The sequence below is a fragment of the Schistocerca gregaria genome, chromosome 2 (genome assembly GCF_023897955.1).
Source record: "Schistocerca gregaria isolate iqSchGreg1 chromosome 2, iqSchGreg1.2, whole genome shotgun sequence".
NCBI lineage: Eukaryota > Metazoa > Arthropoda > Insecta > Orthoptera > Acrididae > Schistocerca > Schistocerca gregaria.
Window position 1 is genome coordinate 599,628,351 of NC_064921.1, and position 23,576 is coordinate 599,651,926.

General features: G+C 40.7%; 1 protein-coding gene across 2 annotated transcripts in view; it reads right to left on the reverse strand.

The window, feature by feature from the left end:
- Nucleotides 1–13,681, reverse strand: part of LOC126334537 (DNA repair protein XRCC3-like) — an 86,587-nt gene extending 72,906 nt beyond the window's left edge. Inside the window, exons 1-2 of one of the 2 annotated variants that reach the window (XM_049996896.1) lie at nucleotides 13,425–13,681; nucleotides 13,206–13,343 (exon numbers count right to left, since the gene is read on the reverse strand). In XM_049996896.1, the coding sequence (XP_049852853.1) occupies nucleotides 13,206–13,343; nucleotides 13,425–13,485 (199 nt within the window). In that variant the 5' untranslated portion in view covers nucleotides 13,486–13,681. The remainder of the gene's footprint in view (nucleotides 1–13,205; nucleotides 13,344–13,424) is intronic. The other variant, XM_049996894.1, reaches the window with a different exon arrangement.
- Between the last annotated feature and the right edge of the window lie 9,895 nt (nucleotides 13,682–23,576).

Consider the following 23,576-nt stretch of genomic DNA (forward strand, 5'->3'; position numbering starts at 1 on the left):
TGTTCTCCACGAACATACGCAAAGCCTACATGACCATCAGCCATTGAGCCCTCGCTCTAAACCACTTCATGGCCCCAGTACATGTCAAGAATCGAGAAGAAGTTATAGTGGAGAGCTGCAGGGTTAAATGAGTCCTTAGGGCCATGCAAAAGGTCCAGAAGAATCTGTGACCTAGTTGTACACCGTGGAGGTGTTCGTGAATGGTCCTCGAGGAGAGGTGGTAACAGGAAGGACTCCAGTTTAGACAGAAGGGACTGGACATGAACCGCGATCTTAAGCCCTGACCTGGGCCGCCAATGTGGGAGATGAACTGCTGTGGTTGGGAAAAGGAGACAGTAATTCGGATGGACAGGAGAATTACGAATGTGTGCAACGTAACTGGCGAGCAGTTGTGCATGCCTAACCTTCAATGGAGGGACTTCGGCTTCCACTAGGTCATTGGTCACCGGACTCATTCTAAAAGCTCCCGTCGATAGGCAAATGCCACAGTGGTTCATTGGGTCAAGTAAATGCAACACTGAGGGTGCCACCAAACCATAAACCAGACTCCCATAGTCAATTCGGGATTGCACAAGGGCTCTGTAGAGCTGCAGCAGCATAGAGTGATCTGCATCCCAGTTGGTGTTGCTCAGGCAGCAGAGGGCATTTAGTTGCTGCCAGCACTCATGCTTAAGCTGATGAAAGTGAGGTAGCCAAGTCAATTGGGAGTCTCCCTGTAGGTGCCACTCACCAACACCAATACGGGAGGAGCAGTACGAAATGCAGAAGTCATCCGCATACAGAGAAGGTGAGACCGATGGCCCTCAGCTGCTGTTAGACCATTAATAGCCACTAAAAATAGAGACACTCAATACGGAGCCCTGTGGATTGCTATTCTCCTGAATACGGGGGAAACTATGGGAGGCACCGACTTGGACACGGAAAGTATAGAGTGACAGGAAGTTCTGGAACCCAGAGACTCCACTCGTGCAATGTGGCAAGGCCATGACGTTGCCAGGTCATTTCGTATGCTTTACGTAAGTAAAAAAAAGATGGCAAACAGATGTTGGCGTCTGGAAAAGGCTGTTCGGATGGCCCTGACATGGAGCCAGTAGGCCATGTGACTCCAGGGCCGAACCCAACTGAAGAGACACCATACATTCCAGCAGCTTACAAAGAAAGTTGGTGAGGCTGATGGGCCAGTAGCTATGCACATCAAGCACGTTTTGACTGGGTTTGAGCACTGGAATGATGGTGTTCTCCTGTTATTGCTACGGAAAGGCACCATCGCACCAGATCTGGTAGAAGATGACGAGATGTCGTTTGTAGTCAGATGAGAGATGTTTAATTATCTGACTGTGGATCCAATCTGGACCAGGGGCTGTGTTGGGGTAATGTGCAAGGGTGCTGAGGAGCTCCCACTCTGTAAATGGGGCATTATAGGGTTCATGTGGTGTGTAGTGAACAAGAGAACTTTCCTTTCCATTCAACATTTGAGAGTGCGAAAGGCAGGGGGGTGGTTGTCCGAGGCAGGGGCTTGAGCATAGTGCTCAAAAAAGTGCTCGGCAATTGTGTTTGCGTCAGTAGATAACATGCCATTGATGTTGATGCCAGGGACACTTGTTGTGGTCTGGTACCCAAAAAGACGTCTGATCTCTGTCCAGACTTGGGAAGGTGACATATGGCACCCAATGATCGACACGTACCTCTCCCAACACTCCTGTTTCCATCGTTTTATAAGCTGGCGAACGTGGGGATGGAGCTGCTTGAAGGCTATTAGGTGATCTACAGAAGGGTGCCACTTATATCGCTGTCAAGCTTGCTGACACTCTTTAATTGCCCCAGCGACTTCGATGACCACCAAGGGACTGTCTTTCGCCAGGGGCACGCTAAGTAATGAGGGATCGCGTTTTCCACTGTAGAAACAATTGTCGTAGTGACCTGCTCAACGACAACATCAATGGCACCACGTGGGAAAGATTCAGCAGTGACAGCAGAGGTGAAGGGTTCCCAGCCTGCCTTGTTTAAAGCCATCTGAGTAGACGTCTGTTAGTATGACACCGGGGGAGTGACAGAAGATGGGGTAGTGGTCACTACCACACAGGTCATTACGTGCTCTCCAGTGGATAGATGGGAGAAGGCCAGGACTGCAAACCGAGAGATCAATGGCCGAATATGTACCATGTGTCACACTGAAATGTGTGGGGGTTCCCGTATTTAAGAGGCACAGGTTGAGGTTTCCTGAAGGGCAACGCAGAAAGCAGGTGTAAAGCTTAACAGTTGCTGTAGCTCAACCAGGTGGTGGAAAACACCGCCGCAATTCCCCTGGAGGATTACGTGATTGTAATAGTGGGATGGCATGAAACACTCAATGAGGCAACCTACACCTCAGGGTCACCTGCTGCCACCAGATGAGTACCTGTGCAATCGACATCCATTCTATCTGAGGGCCCACTGAGATCTAGGGCCTCGGCGGACCAGAATCTCCACCTCATCCTCAGACACGGAGCTTGTAGGTAGTGGTGGTGTGGGTGGCACTGCAGTGCCTTAGTTCTTGGGTGTCTTTATCTTTTTAGGTTTCTCTCAGTAAAAAATTACGAACAACTTCAGTTGGAAGGACCACATAGATAATATTGTCGGGAAGGCGAGCCAAAGGTTGCGTTTCATTGGCAGGACACTTAGAAGATGCAACAAGTCCACTAAAGAGACAGCTTACACTACACTCGTTCGTCCTCTGTTAGAATATTGCTGCGCGGTGTGGGATCCTTACCAGGTGGGATTGACGGTGGACATCGAAAGGGTGCAAAAAAGGGCAGCTCGTTTTGTATTATCGCGTTATAGGGGAGAGAGTGTGGCAGATATGATACACGAGTTGGGATGGAAGTCATTACAGCATAGACGTTTTTCGTCGCGGCGAGACCTTTTTACGAAATTTCAGTCACCAACTTTCTCTTCCGAATGCGAAAATATTTTGTTGAGCCCAACCTACATAGGTAGGAATGATCATCAAAATAAAATAAGAGAAATCAGAGCTCGAACAGAAAGGTTTAGGTGTTCGTTTTTCCCGCTCGCTGTTCGGGAGTGGAATAGTAGAGAGATAGTATGAATGTGGTTCGATGGACCCTCTGCCAAGCACTTAAATGTGAATTGCAGAGTAGTCATGTAGATGTAGATGTAGAGTACTGCTTAGGTTTGTCCGGCTGGGAGGGCTTCACTAATTCAGTCTCGGGGACTGAGAAGCCCATCAACAAGCTACCTGTGGTTGCTTCAGCCACTGGTGGATGTCAGCTTTTCCACTGGTAAGAACCTGGGAAGGGAGTGACCCAAGGGATTCCTTCCTGGTGAGAGGAGCTGAAGAAAACTTACACTTCTCTGGGTGAGAAGTGGGGACGGACATCCCTGGTGGTTGGGGGAGGGTGGGTGAGGGGAGGGGAAGGGGAGTGTTGCTCCTGAAGTAGGTTGTGCAGGAGCAACAGGGAGGGAAGTGCCCCCCCCCCCCCACCCCACCATCAAGGGGGCAGGTGGAGTTTGACAGCTCTGAGAGCCAACTATATGCAGTGGAACAGAAGAAGAGAGAACCGTTGTTGTAACGACGGTGTAGGTGTCAAATACATGAAACACCATATTTGCTGTGGCACCAGAAGCTAATGATTGTGAGTTCCAGGCAGACTGACCAAAGCACAGTCCAACACCAGACCTCCACGTCCAACTGGGAAGAACAGCAGCATTCACAGAGGCCAGAGGAATGACAACCATCAAAAATCAGACCGCACATCTCTGGCAAGCCACTACATCATCGGAAAACAAGCTTCCTTGCTAATCAGCATGGGTTTCGTAAAAGACGATCATGTGAAACCCAGCTCACGCTATTCGTCCACGAAACTCAGAGGGCCATAGACACGGGTTCCCAGGTAGATGCCGCGTTTCTTGACTTCCGCAAAGCGCTCGATACAGTCCCCCACAGTCATTTAATGAACAAAGTAAGAGCATATGGACTATCAGACCAATTGTGTGAATGGATTGAAGAGTTCCTAGATAACAGAACACAGCATATCATTCTCAATGGAGAGAAGTCTTCTGAAGTAAGAGTGATTTCAGGTGTGCCGCAGGGGAGTGTTGTAGGACCGTTGCTATTCACAATATACATAAATGACCGTGTGGGTCACATCGGAAGTTGACTGAGGCATTTTGCGGATGATGCTGTGGTATATCGAGAGGTTGTAACAATGGAAAATTGTACTGAAATGCAGGAAGATCTGCAGCGAATTGACGCATGGCGTAGGGAATGGCAATTGAATCTCAATGTAGATAAGTGTAATGTGCTGCGGATACATAGAAAGAAAGATCCCTTATCATTTAGCTACAATATAGCAAGTCAGCAGCTGGAAGCAGTTAATTCCATAAATTATCTGGGATTACGCATTAGGAGTGATTTAAAATGGAATGATCATATAAAGTTGATCGTCAGTAAAGCAGATGCCAGACTGAGATTCATTGGAAAAATCCTAAGGAATCCTAAGGAAATGCAATCCAAAAACAAAGGAAGTAGGTTACAGTACGCTTGTTTGCCCACTGCTTGAATACTGCTCACCAGTATGGGATCCGTACCAGATAGGGTTGATAGAAGAGACGGAGAAGATCCAACGCTTCGTTACAGGATCATTTAGTAATCGCAAAAGCGTTACGGAGATGATAGATAAACTCCAGTGGAAGACTGCAGGAGAGACGCTCAGTAGCTCGGTATGGGCTTTTGTTGAAGTTTCGAGAACATACCTTCACCGAGGAGTCAAACAGTATATTGCTTCTTCCTACTCTCACGAAGAGACCATGAGGATAAAATCAGAGAGATTAGAGCCCACACAGTGGCTTACCGAAAATCCTTCTTTCAATAGGCAATACGAGACTGGAATAGAAGGGAGAACCGATAGAGGTACTCAAGGTATCCTGCGCCACACACCGTCAGGTGGCTTGCGGAGTATGGATGTAGATGTAGACATAGAAATGCCAAAAGTTACCATCACTCATTGTCAACATTCTTATACTGCGCCAGCAGTGAAATTCCACCACACATACATTCCTACCAAAATCACCTTTGCATTTGCTCCCTCTGTTGCAATGCACAGAGTCTTCATGAATAAATACTTAAAGTTACATACCAAACTCATGTTGTAAAGACCTGTTGCCATTTTCGAGACTCCTGTGTAGCTGTGTAGCTTGGACATTATCACCGTGACACCATGAAGTTTATGAGCACTTTAACCAACAAAAAGATACATCTTGAACATTAAGTGGGAGGACTGTAACCAACACTGTAGTTCTAGAGAAAGTGCATCTAAACAGCATTACTGCTCATCAACTGAGATGCTTGATTGTTGCACGAGTGATACTATGCTTTCCTGCCAAATCTTTTATGGTGAACTCTGCTCTGATAGTAGACCTCTTGGAGTCCCTCCGAAGGGTTTTAAGGACTAGCTGAAACACATAATGAAAACAACTGGTGTAAATATACAAAGATAAAAAGACTGTGCTGTGGACTGCTTACTGTGAAGAAACACTACATCCACTCCTGTCCATTTGTTTGAAGAAGAACACCACAAACATAAAGAGGCCAATTGACAAGCAACAAAGCTCTGTCAATTACAAACCCACCTTCCTCCTACCATTCAGTGCAATGTGGGTGGACACATGTTTCATGCTAGTCATTGGAACACACTTATATGCTGAGTTAAAGTGCTCACTCTATGCAGGAAGAAGTTATGCATACTCAGAATCAAGCTGCAGCTGACAATGGCAACGATGAAAAAGAGAAAGAGCAAGTATTATTGGACAAAGCATGTATTTACATCATTACAACAAAACTCACAAACCTATATATGTCACTTCATTTGCAGTTGTAATTTTATTAACCACCAGAATGCTCGGGTATTGTGAGTGTAAAAAGGTTTAATGTAGACTGAAACCTACCTCATGTGATGCTGCCCAGCCCAAGGACGTTACAGTCCCAAGGGCATCATTTAACTATAAATCTGTGAGACGGTTTTTCCTCATTCAATTTTGATTCAAAAATTGTAATTTTGTTTGTGACATCCTTTAACATTTCTATATCATCTCATATTTCCAGTAACTTCCTGTAGATAGTATTACTACAACCAGTCTACAAAACGGCACCTACAACTGAGATGCATTCCAACCAAAGAGGAGTTACTGAATTTCTTACAGCAGAAAAACAGATCACCAAGAAATGCTTATAGGCATTTACAGAATGTCTTAGGAGATAAGGCAGCAGATTAAAGCATGCTAAGTCACTGAGCGAAGCATCTCTTGTTAACAGAACAAAGAGAAGAAAATCTGTCTGTTCACCCGCACCCAGGGTAGCTGCACAGAGCTGTGAAGCCTGTAATGTTGCAATGTGCAAGGTGATCAATGAACAACAATCAAGCAAGTCAATACTGAAACACTGCCCACTGGGCTTTTTGAGGCCTAAATGAATAGCATAGGGGGGAAAGAAGGAACATTTGTGCCAAACTGCTTGCTCGTTATGAGGCTTAGGGTAACAATTTATCATATTGACACATATGATGAAACATGGATTCACTACTTTGAACCTGAAGCAAAACAACAGTCCTTAAGTGTGGCACCACACAACATCCACTTCAAAGAAGTTTAAAAGCATACCCTCAGCTGGTAAAGTCATGGCTACAGTTACTGGGACTCTGAAGGGGTTGTTCTGTTTTATGTCCTCCCTCACGATCAAATGATGAACTCCAGGCTGTACTGTGAGATTTCTTAGGAAGCTCTACTCCAGACTCTATTGTGAGAATCTTAGGAAACTGAAGAAACAATTACAGCACGTTCATGGCCACAAAAAAAGTGAACACACTTCTCCGACATAACACAAGGCAACACACAAGTCTGTGCACCTGAGAAGAGATCCCAAAATTTTGGAGGACTATTCTTCCTCATCCATCCTACAGCCCAGATCTGGTCATGTTCTAACTTCCATCACACTGGCCCACTGATGGACTCTGCGGGCAGCACTACAGCAATGAAGAGGAACTTATTAATGCACCAAGAGCTTGGCTGAGAAACAGATCTATAAAATGGTATCACGACAGCATACAGGCTCTCACATTAAGGGGGTATGCTGAAAAATATGGTTTCATAGCCAAAGAATTGGGGAACAATGAGAAGTATTTAAATCGGCCTGCTTTGAGGAAGAAAGTGTTGTATTACTTACTGAATGATCCTTGTGCGAATACTCCAGTACTGTTTTGTTCTTTATCGACATTATTACAGCATAAGTAAGAGATTTGTAAAGTTTAGAGCCACATTTCAGTTTATAACACATATGACAGTTGTATTTGAAATATATATTTGTTCTAAATGCTTGATTTTGGGACTTTATTCAATGACATAGATTTTTCTCTCTTAAGGAACAGACTGTGCTGCACAACTTTTGATGTACCTTGCACCAGCTAGTTGGTGTACATATAGAGGGGTCCAGAAAAATGTAGACACTCTTTAATAGTCCATATTAAGGGAACATACGACATACTATTAAAAATCTTGCATGGGGGGAGGGAAGGCTATTTTATATGTTCAAAGTACCCCCAACCAATGTTGATGATGCTGAACTGTTGACCGAACTACAGCTGCCAGTGTGATAGCCGCACGGGACACCTTGACGGTGTCTTGTAGCTTGTTCAGTATAGCTCCAAATACCTCTCAGGTGCCAAATAAAATCTATGACTGCAGCATACGAGAATACACCTCACAAGTTATGGTACTTTCAAAGAAGAATGGGCCACCAAACCGCGTGATGACAGACCACACCAACAGAGATTAATGTGTTTCTCCACATGAACTTGAGGATTTTTAGGACACCAGTACATGCAGTTGTTGCCGAGCAGTTTGAATTGCACCTCATCAGACCAAATAATCATCCCTGCAAACCATTCATCCTCATGAAGCTTGCCTTCAAACCACTTGCAGTACTACATCTCTCGATCTGGCTCATCCTTATTCACAGCGTGCAGAGATCTTGGAATGTACACTTTCCACTATGCAGCCTTCAGAATTCATCACATACTTGATCAGCTTAACCCGCTTTCATATGCAACCTGCTTCACAGATTTTTGAGATGGACTAGTAAAATGCAGCAACATTGCAGCACTGGAAGCTGGGCTTGATGTTTTTGGTCTGCCAGACCTTTCCTTACGTACATCTTACACAGTAACATCGACTTCAAATTTCTCCCGAATATGATAAATCATTGTTCAGTAGCTGAGTTTTGTAAACATTATGCTGTTGTTGTTGTTCCTTCATCATGTTTTCATACGTCCAATACGACTTCAATATGGCCTTGCGTTGCTCAAATGACAACCTTACTTCATTCATTTCTGGACTTTCATATGCTGCAAAATGCACCCCAAGATCTGTTAAGAAAACAATGGACTATCCTACAGGGATACACTTTTACAGACCCTCTGTATTTGAGAAATGGGTATACTTAAAACTACATACATGGTATGGAAAAATCTAAATTAGCATTATATTAGCTACTTTTCTTACTCATGCGAGTGTATTCTTCCTTGTATGTTGTATTCAAGCATTTCATGCCAAAAGGTGAATACAAGCACCTAGTAATATTTTGCTAATTTGATATTTATGTTAACATTTGTCTAGCTGAAGACTTATTTCTGCACCTATGTGCTTACCGACACAATTTCACCACTGAAGAGGTTATTTATGCATATTTCTTGTTAGGCCTCAGAGTCATAATCGATTCCTTGTGAGTTGTCACTGTTTATCTAATACTATAAATGTGAATGTGTAAGTCACTAGAAGAGAATACTCTGGCTATTATATCTGTAGTAGAAAACGTCTCTCCCTTTTGTCATTTAAGTCATATAAAGAAAATTGACAATAACTGCTATGCTTAACACTTTCAGATCTCTGGCTACGACTGTGGACATTAATATCTAGTGTATATTAGCTGCAACAGAAATATTTTTCCTCACCTACACATCTGTGAATGTTCAGTCTTTTCATCATTTCCAACCCGAATGACACATGCTGCAACTAATCTTTCTAATCTGAACTCAATATTTTCCTTTTTGAAGATTTCTTCTTTCAATAATATATATCTATCTTAAATAACCTGTTCACAATCATGTTGCTCAATGTTTTTCAGAATTGCATAAGTTTGTTGCTTCCGGGGTGAACAGGTTATTGGACCCACGAGTGTTGTTGTTGTTGTTGTTGTTGTGGTACTCAGTCCTGAGACTGGTTTGATGCAGCTCTCCATGCTAATCTATCCTGTGCAAGCTCCTTCATCTCCCAGTACCTACTGCAACCTACATCCTTCTGAATCTGCTTGGTGTATTCATCTCTTGGTCTCCCTCTACGATTTTTACCCTCCACGCTGCCCTCCAATGCTAAATTTGTGATCCCTTGATGCCTCTGGACATGTCCTATCAACCGATCCCTTCATCTAGTTAAGTTGTGCCACAAACTTCTCTTCCTATTCAATACCTCCTCATTAGTTACGTGATCTACCCACCTAATCTTCAACATTCCTCTGTAGCAGCACGAGCGTAACATTATCTAAATACTGCACTGGGCCTCTCTGCAGGGTGATATAGTAGTAGAGCATCAAATACTGTGCTCATGCGAGTTGTACGAGTTTCTGCTTATCTTCATTTATTCACTACCAGCAGTCCAGCAACTACTCTGGCCTGTATACCATCTCATTGCCTTGCCAAGACACGATCACTCCTCAACAAAAGGACAGTTACATAAATGAATTGTTGTTCTTGTTGTTTCTTAAAAGCCTTCTCAAATTTTATATAGCACTCAAATGTAACACAATCAAACGACTACTTTGTCCTTTTATCCTTCCTCCATTTGTTACAAGCCCCCAATCACACAAAAATTACCATATCACGTGGATCTTTCTGAAGAGGCAGGAATGTACAATGTATAACTATTAATAACAAAACTGCTGCAGTTTCAATGCCTTCCACTTCTTCCACCCTGACCAAAGGGAGGAAGTGCGATCCCATGTGCCATACTGCCAGTGCCACTAATGGTATGATGGTAACCAGCACACCAGCTCACAATCAATTTCTGAGGTTTACCTATAGCTGGCCTGGCAGCTGGTTGCTCTCCCTGTTCTTGGGCACAATCGATGATAGGCTGATCCTAAGCCCTGCAACCAAGGTACTGAATCCTATCACTATTTATTCATCTAAGAAGAGCCCATGTATCCCTCTGTGAATAAATTACTTGTGTTTTTACGTACGAATTTCTATTAGCCCTACATGCTCCTCCTATTCTGAAACCCACTACATAGCTTGTCCATTCTGTAAATTGGTCTGCTTGGCCTATATAACTACCAAAATGGTGGCTAAGGCATTCAGAACACATTTAGTATTTTGTTTTGGTAACTAGGATCACTTCTCCTTAAGTAGAGTGCTGTCAACAAAATACTTGAGCATTCGGAGGACAAAGTTGGTGATTGAAATTTCATGAGAAAATTCCACCACAAGAAACGCCTTTGTTTTGATGATGTGCACCCTGTATCACGACCGTGACACTTTCTCCTCAATTTCTCAGTAATACAAAACATTGTGCACTTTAAACTTTCTTGACGAACTCCATTAACCCTATCTGGCAAGGATCCCACACAGCACAGCAGTACTCAAAAAGACGAGGACAAGTGTAGTGTAGACAGTAGGCAGCAGATCTGTTGCATCTTCTAAGTGTTCTACCAATAAAATATAGTCTTTGGTTTCCCCACAGCATTTTCTAAGTGTTCTTTCCAATTTAAGTTGTTCATAATTGTAAATTCTAGATATTTAGTTGAATTTGCGGCCTTTAAATTTGAGCAACTTATAATGTAATTGAAGTTTAGTGGATTCCTTTGAGCACTCATGTTAAATGACCAGGTCTGTAACTTCATGTCCTCTTATTTATGGAGCTTAGTAAACTGCTGCAAATTAAGGAGGAGCACATGACACAGCTTCACATGAAAGCTAATGCAGGTTTGAATGTGTGCGCAAAAGCATTAAAAAAAATGCTCATGGATGAATATTGAATGTAATCTGGAGGCAAATACAACAAAGTATCATTGCTGCCACTGTTAAAAAAAATACAACAAAGTCAGGACGTTTGAAAATTTCTTGATTTGGAGTTGGAGACTGAATGTTATTAAAATTTGCCCACTGAAATTGGTAGAACGTAGCAATGGGATAGGTCTTTCGTAATATCCCATTTAGCCTATCCAGTTAACACTGAACTGAAGCTGCACGAGTCTAAGATCACTGTGCATTTTAACAGATTGTAGCAGTATTGCAGAAGCCTAAAACCAGGCCTTCTGGAGTCGCCAAGATCCAGTGCACAGTTAGTAGGTACCTGCCACAAGCACCCAAACCATGTCAGAAACTACCACTAATCCACGTTTATCGATGTAACAGCTTGATGTCAGCTCCACCTCATTATGTTTAAAGATTAATAAATTGATAAAGCTTGGACTCTGATGTTAAATTACAATTTCATGTCTAGTGCACGTTTCACAAGTTGTGTTCTGTCATTTGGTCACAGCTGGGGTGAGCTGGACACAGGAGACTACTGCCATTTGTATTATGAGATACAGGATTTTTCCAACTGATTTTCAGGGTTTTTGAGCTCCCCACTCTCCTTTTGAGGTAATGGAAACACACTATTATTATAAAAGTCTAGTTCTGCATTGATTGTAATTGCCCAAATTACTGTCAGATGGCAGCAATAGCAATATTTTGGCAGTATTTACTGAAGGCAGCTAGTGGTCAGGAGAAAGCAATCTGTACTCTTAAGTATTATCAACATCAGTTCTTCACCATAGCCCAGTCCCATTTAAGAACAAAATACAGGAAGGACCTTCTCTCCAACAACTCTAAATTTGTGGTCACAACTTGTTTATATGAAGGGTGAAGCAATGGGAATGTCAATTTATTCCTGTAGCACTAAGGAATGAGGTGCAAGAGACAGTAGGGAACTGAAGGTACCTCAAACAATATTATGACACTGTGTCGAACTTTAGCAGATACTGACAAAATCCTATGTTTGTAATTTACATCTGCACAGCAAGAACATCTGGAAGAAGACAGTTTTATGTGATAAATTAGTTATCAGCACTGAAGAAAACTATCATGTGAATGGAATGGTAAATATATATATTGTTCACGTTTAGAGAGCAGAAAACCATCACTGTTGTGTGGAACACGTTTGTGACCTGCCTTGCCTCCCTGCCACCCTCCAAAGAGAATGTGTTCTGTTGTGAAGAAAAAGGTCTACAGACTTTTCTTCACTGAAGAGACATCGTCAAGGCTGTTGCACCATATGGAGTCTCCCATGCCAACTAATTGTCTCCCTTTTTGATAGGTGGCAGCAGTATTTAAATCACCTTTATGCCAACTTCCAGTTACTGCATTACAATGTATTAAAACCAAGACCACCAGGGCAACCAATGATACTCCACCAGCCTCTCCCATTTCCGCACATCTACTGAGACAGCTGCTTAGCAGTAGCCAAATGTGGATTAACAGATCTCTCCAATATTGACAAATACAGAAATGGAGCCAACTTTGTGCCATTATTTGTATCAACAGTAACATTATAAATGTCTAGTACATTAATTTTACTACTGAGTTCGGCAAATTCATGTCCATAGGCAGATGATAAAGAGTGATGCCTGTCATGACTGTATGCCAACTCAGAGAATTTCATTTAAGTGTTGGCCCATATTACCATAATGAAACACACTTGTGGTTTTCCTGGATTTGCAAACTGTCGTTATCTGGTACTTAAAAAGTCTAATACATTAAATATCAATCAACTGAGAATAGTTAAACATGCCAATCACTGGACCTTCCTAGTGAAGAAGAGTTTATAGGCAATTCGGTACATAGGGCACTAATACCTCATACATTGGGGCCTGATGTTGGCAAAGTTATGTCTGTATTCTGTGACACACCTGAAAATGGGCACACTGTCCACACTTTTATAGCGCATCATTTCATTTTTTACTGGCCTTTTGAGTAAGATAAAAAAATCAAGCAAGTTACAGGATAAATGAAAGTAAACTTGATGATAATAATCAATACGCCCTGACGCAGGTATTATGTGCCAAAAGTCAATGAAAATGAAAAGCAGTTTAACAAAGATTACTTATTTTTAGTTTTTACCTGAACGAAAAACAACCGTTGCAACACTTCGGGCCGCTTCTGATAATACGTAGCGGCAATCAGTAGCCTGAACATTCGCGAGTCTGTGGAGCTGAACTTCCGGACACAACAGCACCGACGAAGGCTCGTTCAAGCCAGCTACAATAACAATTCAGCGTTTATGGAGTATACGAAAAAAACGTTACACAGTACATCAGCGAAAAGCAATCAATAATTTACACTTTTCCAAACTTGCAGCAACGTTTTCTGGCAATCGCTGCAACCATGTTTCCGTTGTCATACTACAAGTTACCAATGTATTGTGAAGTCATTACTGTGCACTGCAACATTATTTCGCGGGAAATTTTTGACAGATGGGCACGTGACTCACGATAACCAATCACATTGGGCAAATCACAGACAACCATAATATAAGAAGGGCAAGACCATCAAAGCGTATACCGCCGCCACCCCATCTTGTATGAGGTGCAAAATAACAATAAAGAAAAAAAATCAAAGCGTACAGGCAAGACGATAGACTACGGAGTACTTAAATCAATGGAGTGAGTATTGTCTACCGCGCATATTCTCAACATCAAGTCGGGTTAGTCACTTGATTTTGGGATGACTGCTGGTTTGCAATTTGCGGTAATAGCGAAACTTTAATATTATACGTATTCGCCTTGTTTTAGATACGTCTCTCGGTCTCTGCACGTTTGAGTAACAGCTATGGTGCAATGTTGTCCTCGCTGCAAATGTAAACTTTATATGTAAAGAGAAGTCGTAAGATGAGGACCAGCTACTTTTCATAGGTCTCTGCAAGAAGTGTATAATTGTAAATGTCATATTGATAAGAGGCACTTCATATATTGAAAAATATGGTGACAAGGTATTATAAAGTTTTCTACTGCAGAGATAATTTCTGCGTCTTTATGGCCATGTGTTTACGAGACAAGTGCTAGATAAATTTGCAAATGTGTTTGAGTAAGCCGCCAGTGAGTGTATAAATATTATTGCTATGTTCATATACAGATATAATTTACACACGACAGTATGATTAATTTTCTCGAATGTAAGCAGGTTGTCAAACCCTTGTGCATGCCTAAGTATTTCTGAATGAGTCATTTTTCTGTTCAGTATCAGTGTAACGGAATTAATTAGAATAGATTAGACAGCATGAAACTGAAATAGAAAACCTAAAAAGAGTATTGTTGATGTGACTTCTTTTATTTCTCCAAAATGTATTTTTTAAATTTTTATGTATTTTTTTGTGCATACTGTATGGTTTTACGTTTTTGAAATGTTATAGATATTTAACCTGTCTATAAAAAGTAGAATGGTAAATAAAGAAAAGCTGGAAATAATAATGGACAAGGAGCTGGCGCAAATAACTTAACGTATTTACTGTAAGGATTTTCATTAGTTCCAAACGCGTTGCTTTTTGGTTACACTTCGTCGCCGTCTACAGTGTCATTGTAACGTAAGTAATTAGAATAGAGATTCGACAATGTGAAGAAGTATAATAGAAATCGTTATTAAAGAAAGTAAGTGAAGTGCTATCTGAGTTATGATACTGCCACGAGAAGACATAATACCATTGCTTTTTACGTCTGTAAGCCAGGTTTAGTTTCCGGTATCGAATTGTTAAGATTTCTGTAAAACGCGTACACAAAGTTTCACGGCTCTTCTGAAGGTTATCTATTCGTAGCAGCGAAATAATAACACTCAGAATACGTTAAGCTTATACGGGTTAAAATGCGTTATCCATTATACTGTTTGGGCAAGACGGGCAACAGAACGACAACATCGCCCCTGGTGGCCCGGTAATGACTTCGAAATCGTTAAAATATGACGGGAAGATCTGTGGTTTTTACATCGAAACAAGCGAAATACCTGACAGTGTCTCTTTTTTTGTACTTAATGGGTGCAGCTCCTAGTCTAGCAGTAAACTGCTTGCGTGGAAACAGTAATGTTTATGTGACTTTGCAAAGCAATATATTAGAGAACTCTCAACCAAAAAAGGAAAATCAACTTCTCACATCTGGGTTCACAGTCGTGTGTAATTTTGTAAATGACGTCATGGTCGCCTTTTGACGGTAACATTATTTTTTTGTAAACCCCATGTTGCAGTTTCGATTGTGTAGTATTAAAGACTGCCTTACCTAGGAATGCTCTCTCCCTAACGCACAACTGATCATAAAAGCAGGAGCAAGTGACTCAGCCACCAGCAGTGTGCTGCAACCAGAGCTAGAGGGTGTTCAGCAACCAATCCATTTTTCATTGCACCAGCTCACATCGTCACATATGCATATGACAGGGAAATACTAGCACTGTAAAAAGGTATGCACCACTCCAGGCAAGATGTAAAACGATGTTCTCTGATTATTTACACTGATCATAGGGCGCTCACTAACACTATTCGATACCCATCCTTGGACCCTGGTTTAAGCACTGAGACTACACTGAGATTACCACTCATGTCTACCACCTGAACGGCGCAGAGAACATTGTGGCAGACTATTTCTTGCACATAAGTACCTTGTCAACTTACCTCATATACAAACAGTTTGCTGAGACACAAAAACAATATCAATAACTACAAGACCTCACGTCCACGAACTTCGACCTATCCCAGGTGTGACCTGCCCGGACCTTTGTGCCATTTCACAAAATCAGATAAGCCCCCTTCTACCTAAAAAATTCTGCCTAGTCGTCTTTGAACACTTCCACAATTTTCCACACCCCGGCTTTCATCCAACCACCCACTTGCTAACAGACCGGTTCGTAAGGCGTAACGCAAAGAAAGACTGTAAACTTTGGGCTTGTGCATGTATCCTGTGTCGAAACAGCAAAGTTTAATGTCATGCGCAACCTACCCTAGGTCCTTTCAGAATCCCAAAAGGGCACTTTCAACATGTGCATATCGACCTCTTTGGCCATCTACCTGTCCCCATTGGTTACCATTACATTGTCTCAGCAACTGATCACAACACTCAATGGGTTGCAGCAACACCTCTAAAGGAGATAACAGCTGACTCTACCGCCAAAGCATTTACCGAAGTGTGATCTCACAATATGGTTGCCCCATGTCCATCACACTCGATCTGGGCCAGCATTTCGAATTTGCCCTCTTCCTGTAACTGTGCAATATGATAGTCAGTAAGCAAATCCAAACCACAGCATACCATTTACAAAGCAACGATGTTGTTAAGCAGTGGCTCCACATTTTAAAGGCAGTCCTCATACAGCGTAGCATATGGACTGAGGCACTACTGTGAGTACTCCTAAGAGTCTGTACAACACAAAAACATGACCTCAGAGCATCAATGGCTGAAATCGTACATGGGCAAATGCTGTCCCTGCCAGTGGGCTTTGTCCTCCAAGAACTGTCAATTACATCCCCAGATACCCCAGATCTACCCGACTTGGTCTCTCATATCAAGTGACACATTCTTGTCCTTCACATATCTCTGCCCATTTGGCATCTAAGTCTTTCTACAAAAGGACATGAAGATTGTGACTTTGTAATGTCATGAGATTACACAGTACAAGTTGCACTAACCTTCCCATACTCAGGCCCCAACAAAGTGCTTCAAAGAGATGATCATGTCTTCCCCAGATTATTAAATGGGAAAACCTGCATCCATGTCTGTTAATCGTTTCTAACCTATGTGGACACTACCAGATACCTCACCTGAAGACAAAACTTGCCAAGTTCTCCCCTCTGCGACACTTGTCGACCCTCCTACAACTGGCGCTATACTGTTAGCCATCGAATGCAACTGTTCGTCCGCAACTTCCTGCCTAAAGAACTCAACATCAAGCTCACAGACAACAAAATCCTTATCAAAGATCAGCATGCAGATCACCAGCCTGCAGATGGATCTTCACACGACAATTCTGCAAAACTGTTAAACTACAACATGACACCGAAACTGCTCTTCTCACCACCCACTTTTCTGACGACAGTATGTTCACATTCATCCTTGTGTCTGGTGGATCTCAAACCATCACCACTGCTGCTGGCCCTTGTGACATACCCACCACTTCTCCAACCTTGGACACTATAACACACTCACACAATGGCCACCTCAACGCCAGCTCACCACCATGACTACCACCTGTATGCCATCTGGTGTAAATCGCCACCTGATGACTTCTCTGCTGCAGGTGACAATGCATCCAGAAGACCTCTCCATCTCCACACAGTCTCACTGCCTCCTCACTCTACACCTCTCTCATAGTGCTTAACACTATGTGAGGGATGGTGGTCTCTGTGGGAACACTGCATCAACAAACATCACCACTGGTGGTCGACTGAGGCCTTGTACAAAACTCTCTGTCTGTTACTCGGCCTTGGGTTGTTATCAAGTTTGGGTGCTTCTGAAGTGTATCCTCCCTTTGTTAATAAAAGTGTGTTATACTGCATTTGTATTGTGTGATTATTTGTCATCATCACTGACTATACCCCATTGAACTACATACTCTTGACCACTTAAATCGAGCAGTTCACTTATGAAATTTTGTGCTGGAACAATGTTTAATTTCTAAAATTTTAGGTGATGGAATGTAGTTCTTCAACCATACAAGCGCTAGGAAATCATCTTTTACAAAACACTGTTTTGAAATTCAGGTTCTGAAAACACAATTCCCTATAAACACAACAATAAAAACACAAGATTTAATATAAATAACAGGTGCTACCATGTCTGGCCCAGTAGCAGTGTCGCTTTGCACACTAGTTCTGCTCAATACATATTGGTACAAGTTGGTAGTTTTCATTACTATGTCATTAGGTTTTCATCTACTGCCAGCCGCAGCATTCAAATAGTTGCATTTAGCTGCTCAGTGACTGTGTGTTCAGTATTACTTAACAAAGAATTTAGTGATGAATGACAGTGAAGATACTCCTGGCCCATTGCAGCCACATAGAATTCCAATTCCCGATGAGCTAGGAAAAACAAAACATGAAGTGATATGAGACACAGTGTTAGATGTTTTAGATGTTAGTTGTCTTCTTTTCTTTTAGTATTTGGGAAGAACCACACATGATATGAAACTAAACAAAATGGAATATTATAACTGATCTTGCCTGAGGGCAAATAACAATCACAAAGCCTGTGCCAAAATTCGTCAACAACTAAGTTAACAAAATCCCTCTTTTCAGTAAATTTCTTTCTGTGAACACATAGTGTGTCCTCCCTGGCAAACTGAATGCTTCCCTCCATGTCACTAGCCACCCAGCCGCAAGGCTTCTTGCTGTCTCCTGCTCCCTCTACCTACCCCACCGAAAACTACTTTACCACAATTTGTCTGTATACGAAAAATGGCATTGGCATTGTTATCCCAACTGGTAGCATGTAGTAGCATGCATGAGTATTTTACTCTAGCTTGTCACAGAATAACTGCAAAAGCTAGAAAATTTACTTTCTGCCTTCCAATGAGTGGTCTCCTTTAATCCAAAACTATTTATGTTCTACAAAAATATTCCCACAATATTTAAATGTCAACCTTCTTAACCCTTTACACCAACAATCACTCCAAAATATGAATCAAAACGCGTTGACAAATGACAATCATCATACTAACATCTAAACAGTAAACATTTCACATTCTGGCTGCTTCAGCGCCGTATTTTCACCTGGTGACAGAAAGTTCACCTATTACTTTTTTTAGCATACTCCATGAACATCCATTAACGATCGTTCCTATGATATTTCAGTATCCTGTGATGTATAAAAAGCGCACTACACCACTCAGAACACTGTTAGTTAAGTTACGAGCACCTGGTATGATAGTACTTATGTCTATCTGTTTTTGACACCCATGAAACATCGATTGGTGCAAAACAATCCACCAAAATAGTGCGTTCAATTAAGGATATAACAATTCAAAATTTTAGGGAAAGCTTGCAAAAGTTAGACTGGGATGAGGTGAACAGGGAACATGGTGTTAATTTAAAATTTAACCTATTTCATGATACATTTGTGAGTATATTTGAAAACAATTTCCCTAAGAAAACAGTGAGTAGGAAATCATTTAAAAAGCCATGGCTTACTAAAGGGATAAAAATATCTTGTAAACAGGAAAGGGAAATGTATCTTATAGCTAGGAGGAGTAATGATCCTGCAACAGTGAAACATTACAAAAATTACTGCGCTATATTAAGAAAAGTTATTAAAAAGTCCAGAAGTACGTGCATTATGTCTGAGATTAACACATCTGATAATGAAATTAAAACAATTTGGAATATTGTTAAAAGGGAAACAGGGCAACTAAGAGCAGAGGAAGGCTATGTTTATCAAACACAATGAAAAGTTTCTTAACAAGAAGTCAGAAGTAGAAAACATTTTTAATAAGTGTTGTGGAGAAAATAGGATCCAACTATTCATTAGAAAATGCAAGGCAATATATGGAAGAGGCAGTACCTAAGCAATTTGACAAAATTGAAATCCAACCCACCTCACCCAGTGAAATTAGGAGAATTAATAGAGGTACGCAAAAGCAAAAGCTCACATGGAATTGATGGCATTTCCACCAGAGCACTAGAAGCTTGTTCCGAACAAATAACTAGGATTCTCAGCCACATATGTAGCAGCTCACTGAAACAAGAAATTTTTCCAGATAAACTGAAATACTCTATTGTTGAACCATTGCATAAGAAAGGGGATATGTCTGGTGTTATAACTTCCACCCAGTCTCGCTTCTGACAACTTCATCCAAAATTCTTAAAAAATAATGTACTCAAGAGTGGCATCACATATTTGTAAAAATGAAGTACTAACAATATGTCAATTGATTTTCAGACAGGGTTTTCAATAAAAAGTGCTATATCTGCGTTCACTCATCAAATATTAAATGTAGTGAATTACTGAACATCGCCCATTGTGATATTTTGTGAGTTCTCAAAGTCTTTTGATTGTGTAAATCATGAAATTCTTCTAGAAAAGCTTAAGTATTGTGGTATGAGTGGGACAGTGCTCAAATGTTGAATTCATACTTAACCAGAAGAATGCAGAAGGTTGAAATTAACAGTACAGATAGTCTGCAAAAACCAGCAGAGTCCTCTAACTGGGGAGGTATCAAGAATGGTGTCCCAGAGGGTTCAGTCTTGGGTCCCAATGTTCTTAATATATATTAACGACTTGCCACTTTACATTCACGAAGATGCAAAGCTAATTCTTTTTACTGATGATATAAGTGTAGTAATCACACCCTAGAAGCAAGAATCAGCTGAGGAAATTGTAAATAATGTCTTTCAGAAAATTATTAAGTTGTTCTCTGCAACTGGACTCTCACTAAATTTCGCAGGGGACCTGGGTTCGATTCCTGGCAGGGACTGAGTGTTGTGTGTCCCTCACTATCGTTGACACGCATGTCGCCAATGTGGCGTCACCTAAAAAGGACTACCAACACGGCAGCCGAACTCTCCCTCAAGAGGTCTCCCGGCCAACAGTGCCATACAAGTTTGAGAAAACACAGTTTATACAATTTTGTATAGTAATCATTGCACAAAGCCGTGTAATCAGAATAATAGCTGGAGCCCACCTAATATCACCTTGCAGACATTTATTTAAGGAACTTGGGATATTCACAGTATCTTCGCAATACATATATTCACTTACGAAATATCTTATTAATAACCCATCCCAATTCAAAAATCACAGCGAATTGCATAGCTACAACACTAGAAGAAAGGATGATCTTCACTATTCTGGATTAAATCTCACTTTGGTACATAAAGGGGTGAATTATTCTGCCAGAAAAATCTTTCATTTGCCAAATAGTATTAAAAGTCTGACAGATAGCCAAACAACATTTAAAAGCAAATTAAAAGAATTTCTGAATGGGAACTCCTTCTACTCAATAGATGAATTCTTAGATATGAAGTAGTAACTGTAAAAAATTTAAAAATAAAAATTAATTAATTATTTTGTGTAACAAAAACTTGTGTTAAAGTGACACGTTCCACATCATTACAAAATGTCGTATTCATGATCTATGGAAGAAGGATTAACATATGTATGTATGTATCACTATCAAGCGATTTGGTTGATAATCTTGTAGGTAGCCTTTTTATATGAATGTGGTAGTTATACTGTCAATCTCGATCGTTAACGATAAGCTTTTCTTGTTGGCTATAGCGTTTTTGTTCTGTTTATTGGGTTTTGTACTTTACTTTACTTGACAGAACACCAGCGATGTTATATAATTACAGTTTTATGTTAATTTACCATTATTGGTCTAATAATTCCTATGTATTGTTGATTTTATCTTTGCTGTAAATGAATATTTCCATAGTATGATCAACAGAGTAACCAACCTACCATTAGAACACTCTGCAATACAAAAGGAACTAGCAATTCTACACTACATACTACAACAAAATGACTGTAATCCAAACATAATCTATCAACTTTATTCAAAAACATACGAACCCAGCACACATTGATATCCTTAATGGTTTCAAATTACTAAAAGAATCACCAGTGCAACAGAAAAGCTTACACATACCTACAACATGCATAGGAAATATATCCGACAAATTAAATACAGGAGTAAGATTAGTTCACCAAACCAAAAACAAATACTCTCAGGGAAAACAGAATTACCAATCCACACAAAGTCAGGCATATACAAAATCAAATGTTAAGATTCTGATCAATTTTATATAGGTCCAACAGAAAGAATTTTCGAAATTAGATATCGAAAACTCAACAAAAATAGTGATACAAATCCATCACATTTTTTTCAACCACAGGAAAACAGAAAACATTAAGCATGGTAGAGCAGCTGGTATAAATGATGCAAATATTACATTTGATACCAAACAGATTAAACATGATTATCTTAGGAGAAATATAACTACGCACAGAGCATGTTAAACAAACAAACTGACAGACTCAAACTATATATCGAATATCTTATAAACCTATTAAACATAAATAACCGATGTATATACACAGAAACTAACATTTTACAAGCAAATATAAAATTCACAGCTAAGATCTAATCGCCAGTACATAGAAATTCATAGATTAATAAACGAAAACAAAATTTTAACTATATAAAGTAGCTGTTGTTCTATCAAAAAAAGCTGTCAACAGTACAAACCAGTAAACAAAACAAAAATGCCATAATCAGTACATAAATCTTGTCTATAATAACATTATCAAGATTTGGCAGTATAGCTGCCAGAATCATATAATCAAGCCACCTATAACGCCCAAATCATTAGACAGTGACAGTACCAATCAGTGTTTTATGGACGTCAAAAACAGCTAGACGTTAGTACCATTGCATAATCACCCAGTATTGTCTATAAATACACAAAAGAACAGAAACAAAGGCAATGAAACTATGTATTATTCACAGGCGCCTATAAAATGGCACTGTAGCCAAAATAGGACTACCACAAACCAGTTAAGCACTAAATAATTTGAATGTAGCAGCGATTTGGGTTTATCTACTTATAAATACTCTTGGATGTCTGCTCATGATGAAGATGACACAGGCATAGTGGAGTGCACATGGTATTGCAAGTGGCATTCTGTGTAACTGAACAGTGCTCCACTAAACTCTGTGTTCAGTTATTGTTGTAGTTGGCCACAGAGATTCTGTCTGGCAATTACTCGAGAAAAGTCGCGAATATTCAACTGTTTTCTTGTAAAAAGTCCTACTTGAGTGCAAGTGTGAAGATTAGTCGAGGGTGAGAGAGATTAGTTGATTGTGAAGTTATGAGTTAGGTATGTGAAACTACTGATGAAACTATTGATACGTAAATCTCCAGTAATAGTGGTTTTCGAGAAGATTCCTACTATATAGGCCCTCTAATCAAAGCACTAGAAAGGAACGGAATCTACAAATGGTTCAAATGGCTCTGAGCACTAGAACTTAGAACTACTTACGCCTAACTAACCTAAGGACGTCACACACATCTATGCCCGAGGCAGGATTCGAACTGCGACCGCAGCTGTCATGCGGTTCCAACCTGTAGCGCCTAGAATCGCTCCCCACCCTGACCGGCCGGAATCTACAATAAAACTTCCACACATATAAAGTGCCAGATGACATCATTATTGGAAACTCGTCCTTCAATTATACGTCGTAAGGTACATATTGGCTTGTCACTTTCACAGTAAGTATTTGTTCACGCTGCATAAAAGTCTGGCAGCGAACATTCTGGCAGCTAATGGTCTCGAAACAAGCGACCCATACATACAAGTAAAGGAGAGTCACTGCCAGGTAGTCAGTTTGAAAGCTGTACAAAATATGTGCTGGTGTACCTGCATCTATTGCTACAGTAGAAAAAAATTCTTCAACATTACAGCATACAAAGACATGGCTGAGGATGACCATGTAGAAGATCGACTTGATTGCTTAGTTCTGTTG